At 37.3% G+C, this 17,380-nt stretch overlaps 1 protein-coding gene across 2 annotated transcripts in view; it reads right to left on the minus strand.

Annotated features, from left to right (window-relative positions):
• Positions 1–1,341: 1,341 nt before the first annotated feature.
• Positions 1,342–17,380, minus strand: part of LOC129726165 (uncharacterized) — a 34,766-nt gene continuing 18,727 nt past the window's right edge. For both annotated transcript variants that reach the window (XM_055682861.1, XM_055682862.1), the window contains exons 3-5: positions 4,871–5,099; positions 2,533–2,730; positions 1,342–2,235 (exon numbers count right to left, since the gene is read on the minus strand). In XM_055682861.1, the coding sequence (XP_055538836.1) occupies positions 1,933–2,235; positions 2,533–2,730; positions 4,871–5,099 (730 nt within the window). In that variant the 3' untranslated portion in view covers positions 1,342–1,932. The remainder of the gene's footprint in view (positions 2,236–2,532; positions 2,731–4,870; positions 5,100–17,380) is intronic.

A 17,380-nucleotide genomic window follows, 5' to 3' on the forward strand; every position in this document is an offset into this window, starting at 1 on the left:
ATTTGAGGGCACTCTTGGTCGCATTATCAGCGGATGCTCTAATCTACACGGGATTTTTCGGGGGTTGGTTGGGAATGCACAGAACATTGGAAAACCGGGATTAAAGTTACGACGGTCTGAACTGTTTTACTTAAATGATGTTTCAAAGTACAGGCTGAAAAACACGCGCAAATAACGTTACCAAAAATGTCCCATGCAAACCAACCCGATCAAGAAATTACATCAACTTAATGCTCAGATGGTACGTTAGGATGTCGTCTCCAATGTGTTGAGGAAATATTATGCATTGAACCTGTGATGGCTCAGAAAATAATGTTTTTCCAAACTGTACACATTTCGAGCTCTTTTGGGGTGAGATTGTGCCAAGCTATAATGAACGGTACAGTGTGCGGAATTCACATTCACGACAAAATTATTCCAGTATACACCAAATCACTTGCATTGTTTACATAGGATATGTTATCTAGCTATGGTATTATTTGAAATAATGACTAAATGCTTGAGGATAGTGAGCTAACAACTGTTAGATGGAAATTTACAATGACTGATATTACTTATGGAATGTAACAAAATTTTGTACACCTATTCTATATAAACTGATGACTTTAAAGCAAGGAAGGAAGGTTGTAGGTACGTTTCCAGAGGTTTTGAGATCTCCAATGGAATATACAGTGGTCAATGACACATAATAATTGAAACAAAAAGTCTTCTCAGACTTTATGTCCTAACGTTTTTCCTTTCTAAGCTATCTGGAGACGCCACTATGTGTATAGAGACTGTCTATAAGCCACGTTCTCATAACTGGTTACTCCAGATATTGATTTGATCCAGTCATACATTTTTCTATAATTCATATAAAACGTAGTTTCTGGACAACCCCCTACAGCCCTTTAATAGTCCACGTTGTTTATGGTCGTCCCTATACTTACTGTTTTATCATGTTATTTATGTGAATTATTCGTAGATACACTACTGTTCATTCAACAGGTATTAAATTCAAATTTTTGTTTTTGGCACAATCTCACCCCATAGAAGGGGTGAGATTAGGCCAAAGTTCATTCAATTTTAGCAAAATTATAGTTTATTGTAACTTGACCATATTTGCGGCAGTCATTAACTAAACATTTAAGTGTGCATTGACGTGGTTTGGATCAAACTCATTGCCTAAATGTGTGCATTACAAGCTAAGGAACAAAAACGTGTCCTTTTTTGGCACAATCTCACCCCGGCAGACGGTAACAGGAAAGCAATTCTAAAGTTTTGTGTTACGTTGTGAGAAACTGCTATCATCTGTAAAATGGCTGTTACCTTATCAGAAAAACTTTGATTTTAATAAAACAATTTCCATCTACAGAATGTTCTATATTTTACTTTATTTTCATATACTTGTTTGTTTGAACAGAAGCCCGATAATATGTATACAAATTGGTTTTTGCAGATTCTTTCTTCAACATGCAAGTAATTCTTAATTGAGAGATAATAGCACTATTTTTTATAGTACATAGAGTTTAAAACCGCAGCTCACATTCACGGAGATATTTTTAAATCTAACATCTGTCTTGTTATGCTATGTCTAACCTTCCGGATATAAAACGACAAAAGTAAAGCGATCTACTCACGGGTCTTTTTATTTTATTTGTTTTGATCATGGTTAACTTGGTTTCATGTGAGTCATAGTGGTTTCGCGTGATCTATTTTTACATTTAAATTTCACTTGAAATATTGTTCATCTTTCAAAACATCGTCTAGAATTGGGAAGAAAACAAAACGTACCGAATGACAATAAAAATAAATATTCTGTTGTGCAGATTCCTATAGACTAGAGTACGACATAATTTATTTCAAAAATATCAGAATTTTATACATTTCACGAAACCATTTTACAGAGCACAGGTTATTTAACTTAATCTAACTGCGGCAGGATCGCAGTCTCTAGAAGGATACAACCTTCTTCTGTGCCTTGAACCGAACCATTCCGGTTGTCACCTTCGTGCCGGCCTGTTCAGTGGTAGTGGCAGGAATCAACTCATCGCAAGCCGTCTCCGCTAGCAATTTCTTCAGTTGTGCTGAGCGCCGGGCTCGAGCCGCTTGCTTTTCCTCGAAATCGAGCATCTCCTGGTCCAGATCCTGCAGGCGAGCTTTGGTGGCACTAGCCCGCTTGGCCGCAAACGATTCCGCCGTTTCGTCCTTCCATTTGAGGGCACTCTTGGTCGCATTATCAGCGGATGCTCTAATCTACACGGGATTTTTCGGGAGTTGGTTGGGAATGCACAGAACATTGGAAAACCGGGATTAAAGTTACGACGGTACGAAATCGGCGACAAGAGTTTAGTAAATTTCCGAACTTCGCAGTCCATGTAGAACGGATCGATATTTGTTCTACAGAGCGTGCAGCAGCAGAGGTGTTAGTAGAGCAGAAGCGAAAGAATAAAAGCGATGTTTTATTAGCTTTGTTAAGCAGCAGATAAGCAGCAGATAAGCAGAACATTAGTGTGATTTTTAGAGTCAGTTTTCGCTGAAGCTGTACTTTACCTTGAGCGTCTTTCGCACGGATCGATCAGCAAAATCATCAACATCGTAGAAAGTGGACATTTTTTCTGCTAATTTTTTGCTCGTTTGCTCGCTCAGCTTGGATCGAGTCTCGGTTCGAACTTGTTCCAATGCATCCTCGGACTGTAGCTGACTAAGCAGATTTTTACTAGCCCGGATCCGGTTCAATGTAGCTTGGACCTGTAAGAAAAAAGAAAAACAAAATTGTGCCGTAGCCAATATTGTAAAAGCCTATTGAGTCACACTTATTCGCGCGGAAATCTACGTTACGTGTGTTAAAAATAAGATCCGTTCTGTGGCCCCCACGCCGACATCACACGAGGCGTACTTACTTTTGCCGACAGTGCCTGGGATGTGATTGAACTAGAGCAAATGCATTTGGTGTCTGGTAAAAACTAGCCGAGAAATTACGAGCCAAGAGCCAAGAATGTGTGACAAATATGTATGGTATGAGAGCAAAAGGAACTCGCACATCCTTTGAAGTAGCAGATCGGGAAATAACGTATGTTTGTTGTCAGCATTAGGTGTGGCATTTCAGATAGAATAGAGGGGGAGTTATTTCTCGCTGTGATTTTTGACGAAATTTACTACTTAAAACATATTAAATGTCTCTTAAGAGTCTATCCATTTTATTCCATTTCAATCATGAATTATGAGCAGAGACGCGAATTCCAAAGCAAGAAATTCCAAGTGACAATTTAAATAATAGCATATATATCCGTGGTTGTGAGTCCAGCTGATATCGCCAATTCCCAGGGAAGACTTTACAAACCCAGTTTGCCAGTTATTTTATGAAAAGGCCTTGTCACTAGGAAGGAGTGTTATCGGAACCTCGTTCATTCTGCCAATATCGCACTATAATTACGATTACCACTTAACAGTAAACAGTTATCACCATTTAAAATCTGATGCAGCATCAACGAGGTAGGTAGATCGATTTTCATTTTCACAAAAAGCAGTTAAATATAGAAAACAAAGACGTAGTAAAAAGTCAAATCATAGATTTTTTGAATTTTCAAGCTATTACATAACTGTCATGATCGAAAGTAGTATTATTGCAACAATGAGTTTCGAAAGCTCCAGATTTGCTACTTGACATCTCCGTCGAGTTATTCAAAAGGTCACAAATGTGTCCTAAAATTCGTAGGATGTGTGCAAAACAAATTGAAATTAATATATCGGAATAAATACAAAATTGTATCTGGAACACTATCATCAGAAAACTTTCGTATCAAAGCACTGTTATATTTCAGTTTGATTAGGCAGTTAATTGTTAGTTAGGTTACTTATTTTATTCTAGCTAACATGTATTGGGAATTATGGGATGGTTTAAAAAAGAATAGTTTTTATTATGAATTATTAAATGTAAATATTATTCCACGCAACCGAAAACATGTACTTTAAACTACGAAGAACTTATTTTTTAGTGAGTTACTTGATTACAAATGTTTCCATGATATAACGTCAAGCAATTTGATAATTTTCTTAAAAAAACAAGCATGCCTCGTATGTAGATGTAGTCGCGAATGACGTGATGTGCTTAACGATTGACAACAAATAAACACACAAGGAACCGAGTCTTTCTAGAAATATCACATTTTATTATCATCATTCCTATTTTTATAATATATTCATCATGTTACATTGATGCTTTAGCAATAAGAGCTAGTGTATAGAAAACGGTATATTTTGGACTGTGTAAACTAATCGGTACTGAACAACAGCTCAGTAAAGTCATCGAAATAGTTCGGTCGAATTTCTTACTATCGAATAAATAGATACTATGTGCTACAATACATGCATGTGCAAAACTTAGCAGTAACAAGCGCTTGTTGCTCTAAAACTAATTCGAAAGGTTAATATTCGTTCGTGTATTCTAACTCTTCACACAGCTTGAAGGGCACAGCTAGAAAGATTAACTACCGGTTTCGTACAAAAAACAGATCAACATTCCTACGGTAATCTACATATTTTCACTGACCGGTGGTGCTACATCGACATGCAAATCTTTGTAAATAAATATATAGTGCTATGTGACTGACTCGCGTAACTTTTCCTAGCGAAGTTTTGGAAACATATTGTAATCAAAATACGAGATGTGATTAGTACGGTACAGGTAATGAACATTGGTGAAAGATGTTACAATTTTTATTCAGCAGCCGCATCCGCAGCCACCACCATAGTGGTTGTAATAATCATAGTAATTAAAGTAGGATCGAGGGAAGTAGTACGAATCGCTCGGTAGAGGGATAACATAAATAACGCTGTTGTCGGCGTTCACGTTCGAGCGTCGCAGCAGAAAACGTCTTCTATATCTCACCTGATCGTCGAATTCGTTTTCCAGCAGGGCACTGCTGATGGGAGCCGGTGCAAGACTGTGGCTACGCAGCTGTTCCGAGCGTGAATCAATGACGGATTTTTCCTGGATGACGCGGGAGGCCCGAGAGCGAGCAGCCGCCAATTCGTCGTCGAACTCGGATCCGTTAAAATCGAATGTAGGCCTGGCGGAAAATGGCGACACGCGCGTTTTGGTCTCGCGGTCAGCCGATCTGTAGAAGATATGGAAAAGCGAAAACACACGATAAATTTGTTATCGTTTTTCATCTCGACAGTCTATTTGTGTTATTTCAACAGCAAGCGTCCATTTGCGTCAGTGTTCTTAAACCAGTCCGGGCGGTACTTAAACCTCCCACGTGTTGTCACTGCTGTAACGGGCAAACGAGTAGATAGAATTAAGCAACTTGTAGCTTTCCAAGGAGGTATTGATTTCAACCTACGCTGACCAGAACTACAATGTCCAATCAAAGCTATAAATGATTATTCGAATACTGCACTCATTTGTTTGGATTAGATTAGATTTTTTTTTGGTAAAAATAAACACTTTTTTTTAATATACCCGTCTCTATCTGTGCAGGATATATCACAACTTCTTAGAACTCTATTTTGTTTTCGAAAAGAAAACAAAATAAACATAACGAACTCCAATTGAGTATAATAATTAGAATTAGTTTGGGTAAACAAAACCGCTTGTTTCATCAACAAAGTTAACCAATGTTCAAAATTATACAGTTTTTCAACCTTCTTAATTGATTTTGCATTAGTTTCGGTTTCAATGTATTATGCAGTACAGTCGAATAGTTTATCGATTCCTCTTGAAAGCTACTCTTCCGGTTTCTGGTTTCCAAAATGATTTTAAATAAAAGGATTAAATGCGGTCATAGTTTTTGAATATTTTAGTTTTGATTATTAACCTGACCGAAGAATCACTCTAGACAATAAATATATACATAATTTGAGCATCTAAAGTTAATTTCGATCTATCTTCATTATTTTCTTGAAAACTGAGGTGAACCATCAAATACTACATAACCTGTAAAGTCTCTGGGCGGACATAAAGATGGCGCTGCCATCTCATGGGCTGGCAAAACGTAATGACATGTTATCAACTCGTTCCCAAGGTATTTGCTTTTTTTTTTTGGAAAAAAAAGAATTTCGTGTGCAGAAACGGACATTTACTCTTCAAGCGAAGTAATTGCTTAACAAGTGTTACTGAACATAAAGAACATAAAGTATTGGTTCGCTCAATTTTATTGCGACCTCTACAACCAAACAAATGCCTCATGCTCAGGAAGGCCAAATGAGGCAGTCACCCCGGAAAATACCCAAAAATCTCGTGAAATCGTGCTGGATGACTGCATAGTTAATTTGAGCGAGCTAGTTAAAACCATAGGCATTTCGAAAGAACGTGTTGGTCATATCCTTCATGAATGTTTATACAGGAAGGAGCAGTGCGCGCGATGGGTGCCGCATTTCAAAAAATTTCAAAAAATCAAAAATTCAACGTGTCAAACTTTCGACGGAAGTTTGGAATTTGGAATTGATTAGGTGCATCAGGAAGTATTTATTACGGTGATTCGCTACACTTCTAAGGCCAATCGGAAGTCGACAGAGTGGATTTTGCTTAGTGACAGTCGTCCGAAGCGCCCCAAAATACAAAAATCAACCGGTGAAGTGTGGGCCAATGTTTTTTTAGGATTCGCAAGGCATAATTTTCATCGAATAACTTGAATGTGGTAGAACAATCAACGAACAATCATCAATAATTCAGTTGGCGAAGAAATTGTTGAAAAAGTTGTGTGATGTCATTCGAAAATAATGTTAAAATTTGCCGGAACTGAGCTCCTTTTCACCTGAAATTGTAGCGCGATGGTATCTAAGCTACGACCGCATGGTTGACGTAGGACTACGATAGTTTTATACTTTATCAGAAAAATTAGCAGACGAAGATATAGCGATTTGTTTCCTTTACAGTCTCGAAGCAAAAGTTACAATGTGTATAAATGGATAAAATTATTAAACATTAGATTTCTATTCATATTGGCGCTTCCACTTGGTAGAAGTTTGTATCGAAATAGCTTTCGATCGTAGTTTGTACTGACACCCCAAATGTTTAGGACTTTTCTAGATACCTATATTTGATCTATCGTTCTAATTTTTGTGACTGCTCAGCCGAAAGTATAACATAAGTACACAACATCCCAACAGTCGAAAACTCAGCAAAATTTATATTTGATCAATGTAAAAAATTGAATATGTGGTGTTTTGGATAACAACAGGTAAGAGTTTGTTTAGTAAGGGCTTATTACGGATGATGTGAAATGATTCTGGTCTACAGTAACCAAATATTCCATCACAGCTGCCAGGAATCGGCAGATTCTGAAATTATTTATCATTGAACAAATTCAAATTAGGCTAGATTTGCGTTTAACTTCACACATTTGAAAAACGAGATTGTTTCAAAAATAATTCGTACCATCACTATTTACAACGTTTTGGCGAGTGGCAGAAAAATAATGTGTTCAAACACCCAGGAGTCTGCTTAATTTCCCACCGGCCTGTATTGCCATTTGCATATATCATTATTAATATATGGGATTATTTCCGTTTTTTGTTGTCATGGCAGCATTTTCAGCACTTTAACAGCTACGAAGTATTCCATAACAGCTAGCAGATAGATTGATGCTCCAGCACAAACAAGTTTACGAATTTCCTTCGTGCTGCAAACGATGCATTTTATTTACCGATGGAATTGAAGCCATGAGATCAACGAGATTTTACCTTTTCTTTTTTCCCGCGACTAGACTTTACCGTCATGATACCGTTCAAGGAATGGAAATGAAGGTGAAAATTATGTTTGCTACATTTAATGCCAGGCTTTCGGGGGAAACTTTCAATGGAGGAGTTGCCTCGTAGATTAGGAAATGACAAAGAAAATAATTGTCGCAAAATCGTTCACAAGTAGTCAAATCGTTTGTGTACTACCTACTATCGACTGTGTTGGAGGAGAATGTCAGTGGTCGGTTGTTTAGTGTAATTTACAGTGAGACTAAAATTTTCACCTAATATTTGGCCTTGTTGTCAGCTATGATTGATTGAAATATGCGTTCAACAAGGCTTTACTTATTCTAATAGTACAAAATTTAACATAATGAGATCAAAATTTTACGCATCCTGGTGGGCGCATATCTAATTTTCCAATCGATTACTGCAAGAATGGTGGGAATCTGTTAACAATTTTTCTGACGCTCTCGATGTTTTCGGGTTTCCAATTTGCACATAATGTTGCCGTAATACGTAGTTTTACGACAAAAATTGCTCTTCCACCAAGACTACGCTCGCGCTCATTCTTCTCGTCATACGACCAACAAATTAAAGGAATTACCCAACAAACTGGTTTTGTTGTATTAGACATATGTGGTCTCTGTTTCCTTGGTGGAATATATGCAAGCGATTCCATTTAAAAGAAGAGGGAGAATTGGAAACAAACGACTACTTCGAAGGACTCGACGCACAACACTGCAAAATTGGCATAAAATCTTCGAGGACCGCTACAATATGTGCATTACCCTAGATGGAGACCAGGCTTGTTATTCTCCTCAATATGTGGAAAGAGCTGAGTGAATAATCAGCGCTCTCTTCTTGTCCAACATGAGCGCTGCGTGTAGAAATTTTTGCATCACACTTCTTACTTCTCCTTTGTGCTGTGTTTCTGCCGCTCGCAGAATAATTAATAAGCTAACTGCTTTCATTTACACTACAGCTAGACGAAACAAGAAGAGTGAATCACTCTAGAACACACAAAAGTACCACGCGATGCGCACTGACATGTAACACAATACTGTTACTAATACACGGTGACAAAAAAGTCCGGTCACACTTTTTTGGGGTTGCCTGTAGCCTACACGTTGCATCTCTCTGGTGCCATCTATATGTCAAATGAAAGGGTTAACTTTGCTGCCCAAAGTGGCAGAGTTTCGTTTCTGTGCAGTTTGTTTACATTGAGTTGTGAGCCATGCAGAGTTAAGAGCAGCTGTTATCGCTGAATATGTGAAAGGGTACAAACTCGGACACATATTCAAACACCTAAAACCGCTCGGAATCAGCCGGAAGTTCGTGTACCGGACCATAAATCGGTACCTAGAGACCGGAGGCACCGAGGACAAGGAACGATCTGGACGACCAAGGTCTGTGAAATCTCCAAAGCTGAAAAAGATTATACGAGCCCGGATTCGCCGGAATCCCGCCCAATCTGCACGGAAGCTGGCCAGGAACCTTAAAATGAACCGAGAATCAATCCGCCTGCTTCTGCGCAAGAATTTAAAACTTACACCATACAAAAAACAGGTTGTTAATGGGGTTACCAAAGCTACAAAGAACAAGAGGTACCAACGGTCGCGGGAGTTGCTCGGTTGGCGCGCAGATGACGAGATTATTTTTTCGGACGAGAAGCTGTTCGTTTTGGAGCAAACAGTCAATCGCCGAAATGATCGAGTTTGGAGTGTGAGCCTCCAGCAAGCTCCTGCGGACAAGCTGAACGTTTCCCGGTTCCAAAATAAGACGTCAGTGATTGTTTGGGGAGCCATTTGCAAGAGAGGTAAACTGCCTCTTATTTTTATCGATAAAGGGGTCAAAATCAACGCAGCGTACTACCTGGACACGGTTTCGAATAAAAATGTTCTGCCTCAAGCCGAACTATTGTTTGAAGACGATTACTACTGCTTCCAGCAAGATGGCGCCCTATCCCACACCGCAAAGGTTGTTCAGGCGTGGTATGAGGAAAACTTGACCGATTTCATTTCGAAGAATGAATGGCCTCTGTCGTCTCCGGATCTGAATCCACTGGATTTTTTCGTGTGGGGATACATGATGTCGAAGCTGCCGTCGAGATGCCGATGGAGCACGTGCGCGCCGGTTGCGACGACTTTCCGAGACGTCTGAAGCTGGTTCAATCAGAGAAAGGTGGTGTAATTTCGAAATATTGTCTGTGAAATACCTTTATGAGTTACTGAATAAAGCTATGAAAGCCAAATTCAGATTTTCTTCTTATTCTTTGAAATATTGAGATTTTACTATGTGACCGAACTTTTTTGTCACCCTGTAAACATTTTGTTATTGTAGTGGTTTTCGTCGACAAAAACACGTTGATCCAAAAAGCGACTTTTGAGTACTGTGGTTACTTCCAAACAATGAAAAGATATATTGGTCTAACAACCTTTGCAAGAGATATCACAGCCACATTGGGAGATGCTACAATCACAGTCTCAGCGACAGAAGGCTGTCCACAAGAGGGAGTCCTCTCGCCCCTGCTTTGGTTGCTGGTGGTCGATGAGCTATTTGGAAGGCTAACCTGGCTTGGCTATGAGATTGTTGGCTTTGCTGATGACGTACTCCTCATAATTCACGGAAAATGTGACGCAACAATGTCGAACCGCCTTCAGAGGGCACTAGATATTACCCTGAGTTGGTGAACTAAAGAGGCACTGAACGTAAATCCCGCAAAAACAGTTATTGTGCTCTTCGCCAAACGAAGGAAACACACTCTGTAAAAAAGTAAAATACCTACTTAGGTTTAATTCTGGACAGTAAGCTGAACGGCCCAAATTGATTACGTTGTCAAAAAACTACAAAGGCAATCTGGGCTTGAAGCACACCATTTGGTAAAACCTGGGGATTGAAACCTCAGTTGGCTATCTGGTCCCACATAATCATTGCATGGCAAAGGTAAATGAAATGACAGTCCAAGCAAATCTTAATAAAGTTTAAAGGCTGGCCTGTCTCTCCATTACCAGTGTCATGCGCACCACACCAACTTAGCAGCTTTGGAGTTCATGCTTTGCCTACTGCCTCTACATCTTCATGTAATGAAAGAGGCAGAGCTTGGTACACTAAGGCTTCAACAAAACAAACAAAACAGTCTTCCAAGGCGATCAGGTTGGTCATCTTTGTATTCTTAAGGAGTTTAAATTCACACCTTTAGTCACCGCAGTATCAGACTGCATATTTTTTTTTAATGAGATTCATTCAATAGTTCGATTTACGGCAAGAAGATTTGAACAGACCATTTAAATCTGAAACTTTCCTTCAGTGTTATTTGTTCGCGAGCGCCAATATAACAACTACATTCTTAAGAGTTCACCTTGGATTCTCTTGGAATGACACACATTAACATACCATTTAAAACGAACCAGCGTCGTCCGAATCAGGAATACCAGATGTGCTTTGCAAAATGCAGATTTTCAGAGTTCGTGTGCAGATTTTATTGATCTGCAGATGTGTGTAGTTTTTTCCTAGTTTCCGTAGATAATTGTCAGGGTCGCTTTATATTCGAAGCAGTCTTTCTTAAATTGTTTGCGAATTTTTGCCTGTGGATCGCATTTTTTCCAAATTGCGGGAGGTTTTGCCTTTCTCCTAGAAAGGTATAGCAATCACTGGAAAAACCAAAGGTATAAAAGTGGTCCCAATGGCCGAATGTCATATACCACTCGACCCCTTTCGACGAACTGAGCATTTTCTGTATGTATGTATGTATGTGTGTATGTGTGTGTGTGTGTGTGCAAATTTTTTTTTCTCACTCACTTTTCCCAGAGATGGCTGGACCGATTTTCATAAAATTAATTGCAAATGAAAGGTCTAGTTGCGCTATAGATTGCTATTGAATTTCATTGTAATCGGATTTTTAGTTTAGAGGTTATGTATCGAAATGTAAAAATCACGAAACATCAATATCTCAGAAACTACACAACCGATTTCAATAAAACTGATTTCAAATGATCGGGCTGACTCTATAATCCTCAACTTTAAAATTTCGTTATGATTGAACATATGGTTCAAAAGTTATGTAAAGAAAAGTTATCCTGAGGTTGTTTAAACTCACTCATTATTCTCAGAGATGGCTGAACCGATTTCCACAAAATTAGTGTAAAATGAAAGGTCTAGTTGCCCTATAGGTTGCTATTGAATTTCATTACAATCGGATTGTAACTTTGTCCGTTGTTCATAGAAATGTGAAATCACATAATGAAAGTAAACATATTGACTTTCGCCTAACGATCACTGGCTAATTAAAAGGTAGAAAAGTGATCCAAATGGCCGAATGTCATATACTACTCGACTCAGTTCGACGATGTATGTGCACTTTTTTTCGCACTCACTTTTCTCAGAAATGGTCTGGCCGATTTTTCTATCTTGGTGTAAAAAGAAGGGTCTATTTGCCGTTTAGGTTGCTATTGAATTTCATTGTAATTAAACTTTTAGTTTTGGCGCTGCGTCAGAACGTGAAAATCGCTCTTATATCTCAGAAGCTATTAACATAGTTGAATTCAAATTAATGGGCTTTTAAATCTTGAAACAATGAATTGCATAATGTTTAAACATGTGGTTCGAAAGTTATAGAAAGAAACGTAACCCGCAGACTGTTTAAAACTATAGCTACGATCAAAATATGTGGCCTCAACATCATTTAAATTTGATATTGTACTATTTCAATATTTGCGGCCTTGCTCAGGATTGAAGTTGAAATTAAAAGTCATTTTTATCATTTCACTTTTTGCCTTTCTGCTAGATAGGTATAGCAATCACTGCAAAAACTAAAGGTATAAATGTGCTAAAAAGGGCCGAATGTCGTATATCACTCGACTCAGTTCGACGAGCTGAGCATTTTCTGCATGTGTGTGTAACGCTCTCCCAATCTCACTTCTCAGAGACGGCTGAACCGATTTCAATGAAATTAATTGCAAATGAAAGGTCTAGTTGCCCTATAAGACCCTATAGAATTTTATGGTAGGGTGAAAGCACCGGTTTTGGCCATAGTATGTTATTAATGAGAGATATTTGACCTGATTCCTTCGAAAAATATGTTATTGAATCAATTCAACGAGGAAATCGGATAAACTCGTCTTCATTTTTCACTAACATTGAGTTTAAATAGTAAAATTAAGTTATTTTGTTGGTATATTTTCCAACTAAAAAACTTCTCTAGGCTCTTATTTTGGCCATAGTATTTCTTAATTGGCCACTCGCGGCTCCTATTCTGACCAATTCGCGAAAAAGTTGAATTCACACGGATTTATTTTATAATTTGACTTCATCATGTAGATATATTTCATCAGCAGAAAATCCTCGTTATTTAACTAACTAGTAAGCCAGTATATCTATTAATCAAAATAAAAATAATATTATATTGACACATAGCTAGCAGTGAAAAGTACTTCGAGCTAGGATTTTACTTAAATTGAGTAGGATATTTAATAACACTGACATCACATCATTGATCTATGTCAATTTTTCTTCTGTCATTTATCTTTATTAATGAGCTTCCGCTCTTTGCTTTTTTCACATAGAAACTTATTCGTATTATTTACCAACTATAGTTGATAGTCCGAAGCGTTAGTTTCGGTAGATACAACCGAGGTTACAATTTTGTAAATAATCTGAACAAATAGAGAACGGATATATTATACGGAACGGATATATTTTTCCAAGTAGCAGAGCTGTAGTAATACAATCTTTCTTATCCAAAACCGGTTTTGTGTTTTCACGAATCTCATGCGATATCTTATGACAGCCCGAAAAACTTTGTACTTTTCATGTGTTGCATCAATGTTTATACGTTACCATGGATTTGTTTACATATGGCCAATTTCAAGATTATGAATTATGGAATTGCTTTGATATGTGGCCAAGAATCGTTTTTGGAAGCTTTTGTTATTTTTGATATTGCAGAGAAAAATCATATCATAATGCCTATTTTTTTATCCATGTGCTGTAATAAGTTGTGCCTGATGCTGGTAACAAAATTTGCTATAGAAATGTACAAACTTAAACAAGATTATGCTCTATCAAAAATAGCTTGCAAATTACCTAAACGTTAGACTGTACAGTGAACCTGGCAGAATCTAATTAGTTCCTTTATTAAAAGTGAAATACGCATATTTGTTTGCTACAGTAAGTGATGTATTTGTCGAATAACATCAGCAGTTTCAATAGAAGACTTCGAAATAAGAGTTATTCAAGATACTTCTTCACAATTATCAATTTTATTCTATCATGGCCAAAACTGGTGCTATGGCCAAAACCGATGCTTCTACCCTAATCTGATTTCTAGTTGAGAGGTTATGTATCAAAATGCAAAAATCACGAAACATCAATATCTCAGAAGCTACACAACCGATTTGAACAAAGTTGGTTTTAAATGAACGGGCCTAAAAACCCCTTAACTTTTGAATTTTATGAAGATTGAACATGTGGTTCAGAAGTTATGGAAAGAAACGTGTTCTGGAGACTATTTAAGGGGGGACCCTACTCTAGAAGGTCGAAAAATCATGAATTTTCATATTTTTTTTTTGGCTGTCTAGAGTAAAGTGAAGTGTTTGGCTATTTTGGCTATTGATTAAGGTATATTTGAAGATGTATTTTCCATGTCGTGAATGCAAATATAGTGAGTATTACACTGTTGGCAGCTGGGAATGTGGATGCTCTCTCTAAATCAGTACCTAACTGGTGGTAAGTTTTTCTCAGCTTCTAGTATACCGATCGGGCTGAAATTTTTTTTCAGCATATAGAATCATATTATCTATCTTGTTACGTAGCCGTTTTTGAAAATTCCAAAAATTGCCAAAATGGCGGCCATTTTAGAAAAAAAAATTGTTTTTTTTTCATGAAAAATCACTATTAAACAAAATCATAAAACATTTAAAAACTCAGATATCAAAAAACGGCTACGTAACAAGTTAGATAATCCATTTTTACATGTTAAAAAAAATTCAGCAAAATCGGTTTAGTAGATGCTGAGAAAAATTTACCCCCAGTCGAAAAAACATGGTGTCGAGAGAAACGCTGCTTACAGCGTAATCCTCACTATATTTGTTTCCAGAACGTGCAAAATATATCTTCAAATATACCTTAATCAATAGCCACAATATCTGAACACATCACTCTACTCTAAGCATCCGAAAAAAACAATACGAAAATTTATTATTTTTCGACTTTCCAGAGTAGGGTCCCCCCTTAATCTCACTCATGTTTCTCAGAAAGTGCTAGACCGATTTTCATAAAATCAGTGTCATATGGAAGGTCTAGTTGCCTCATAAGACCCTATCGATTTTTGCAATCGGACTTTTACTTTGCCTGGTATGTTTAAGAATGTGAAATCCAGCTATGAAAAGAAACATATTCCGAAGACTACTTGGACTCACTCACTTTTCTCAGAGATGGTTAACCCGATTTCCACCGAAATAGTATCAAATGAAAGGTCTCGCTGCCTCATAACACCTTATTGAGTTTTGCTGTAATCGGACTGTAACTTCGTCTGTAATGTATCGAAATGTGAAAAACACGAAACTTCATTATCTTAGAAACTACACAACCGATTTGATCAATATTATTATCAGATGAGCGGGCTAGTTAAGGGTTAATTTATGAATTATGATCGAACACGTGGTTTTAAAGTTTGGCTGCCCTATAGATTCCCATTTCATTTGATAATAATTTAATATAAGCCACCGTTATGTATTAAATTGTTAGTTAAACAACGAAAGTCTATTATCTCAAAGATTACATGTCTTATTTGAACATAACTAGTGTCATACGAACGAGTCATCTCTCAAACTTACAAATAACAAACTTCATAACAATTTTATATGTGGCTCAAAATTTATGGAAAGAAAAGAAATACAAAGACTTTTTAAAACTATACCTGCTTTGATCGATATATGTGGCCTCAACATAATTTAAATGTGGTATCGTACTATTTGAACGTTCCAAATTCATTGATTCCTTGCGATGTGTCTTACAATCCAGAATGTTGCCTGAGGTCGATTATGGAACATATTGGTTACCTCTAAAAACATTCACCTGCCAAATTTGGTTTCATTTAGTTGGTTAGCTCTCGAGATGTGCAGAAATTTGTGATTCATTTGTATGGAACTCCTCTTTTCCAGAAAAAGGAGGGGCGTCCAACTATTTTGGACATATTCGTTACCTTTTAAAACATCTACATGCCAAATTCGGTTTAATTAGCTTGGTTTGTTCTTGAGTTGTGCAGAAATTTATGTTTCGTTTGTATGGGACCCCTCCTTTTCAGAAGAGGCAGGGGCCTCAAACTATCATAGAAACCTTTATCGGCACCATAAACCCCTACATACAAATTTTCACGTCGATCGGTTCGGTAGTTTTCGAGCCTATATGGATCAGACAGGCAGACCGGACTGCATTTTTATATGTATAGATTACAACATCAATATTTTAGAACCTAAAGAGTGAATATACATTCATTGGATTGAAGCGTTCATATAAATCTATTTTTACAAATCAAAGTTTGAATGAGAAAGGCTGGGTCTGACCGCTAGCTGGATTAATTTAGGTTTTTTTTTCAGATATCAAGAAAAAATTTCCGGTTTTCGAGCAGCTGCAGACATCTTCCAAAACCATCTTGCCCGCTTAACTTAACTGAGGAAAGGTCTTTTTCGAAGATGAAACTGATTCAAAATAGGTTGCGTGAGACTATGAAAAATGAAAGGCTGTCAAACTTAGCATTGTTAAGTTGCGAGTACGATATACTAAAGGACTTGAATATTGATTATTTCTCGCGTAATTTCTCAAAAGAACCTATCTAACATTGAGAGACTCTCTTTATTTACTTTCTCTTTGATCAATAACTATGTTATATTTTCCATATTTCATAACACTCGATGCATAGTAAGCAAGACAGTATTACAGTCTCTCGATTAAAGGGAAGAAAGCTTGGAAAATATTTATATTGACGACGTAATTAACGAAATAAAGTAAGAGAGGAGAGAATCTGTCATTGTTACTTAGGTCCTTTGGAAAAATTACGCGAGATTTAATTCATAAGTTTTTTTTTCTCGTAAAAAAAACTCTAACAAATTTTTGGTAACTTTTTCAATAACAAATAATTTTTTTTGACTCGTACAATAACAAAACGATTTTTTTTATTTACGATTTATTATTTTAGGGCCCCCACTTTAAACTGGGTCCCGGGCCCCCACAATCGTCAATCCGGGTCTGTAATACTTCTTCGAACGTTACCTTCTAATTCAATATCAACAATGGAAGTCCAATCCCCAATAAGTCGTTTCTGTCTTTGGCAATTCGATACTAAATTGAGGTATAGCCTTACTACAAACCAACCCTGCTCCATCTATGAATACGGGTACTTCGTAAGCTGTGTAAAGCAACCGGGGCCAGCCACAAAAGATAACACAGTGCAACATTTTTTTTGCCTTGGCTTATATATATATATATATATATATGATTTTTGATGTATTCTGATGCAAAAAAAGTGGCGCCATTGTTGCCCCTTAAGGTGAAATAGGTCCAAACTCGGGAAAATCTGTTTTTGCATAAAAATACATCAAAAAATCATAAATAGAAGCCAAGGCAGAAAAAAAGTAAATTTTTGTTGCACTGTTAATCAACTGTGTAATCGGTCGCAGTGGCTCTCTCAGTCCCAATACCCTTCAGGCATGCACAA

Source organism: Wyeomyia smithii, chromosome 2 (assembly GCF_029784165.1).
Source record: "Wyeomyia smithii strain HCP4-BCI-WySm-NY-G18 chromosome 2, ASM2978416v1, whole genome shotgun sequence".
Classification (NCBI taxonomy): Eukaryota; Metazoa; Arthropoda; class Insecta; order Diptera; family Culicidae; genus Wyeomyia; species Wyeomyia smithii.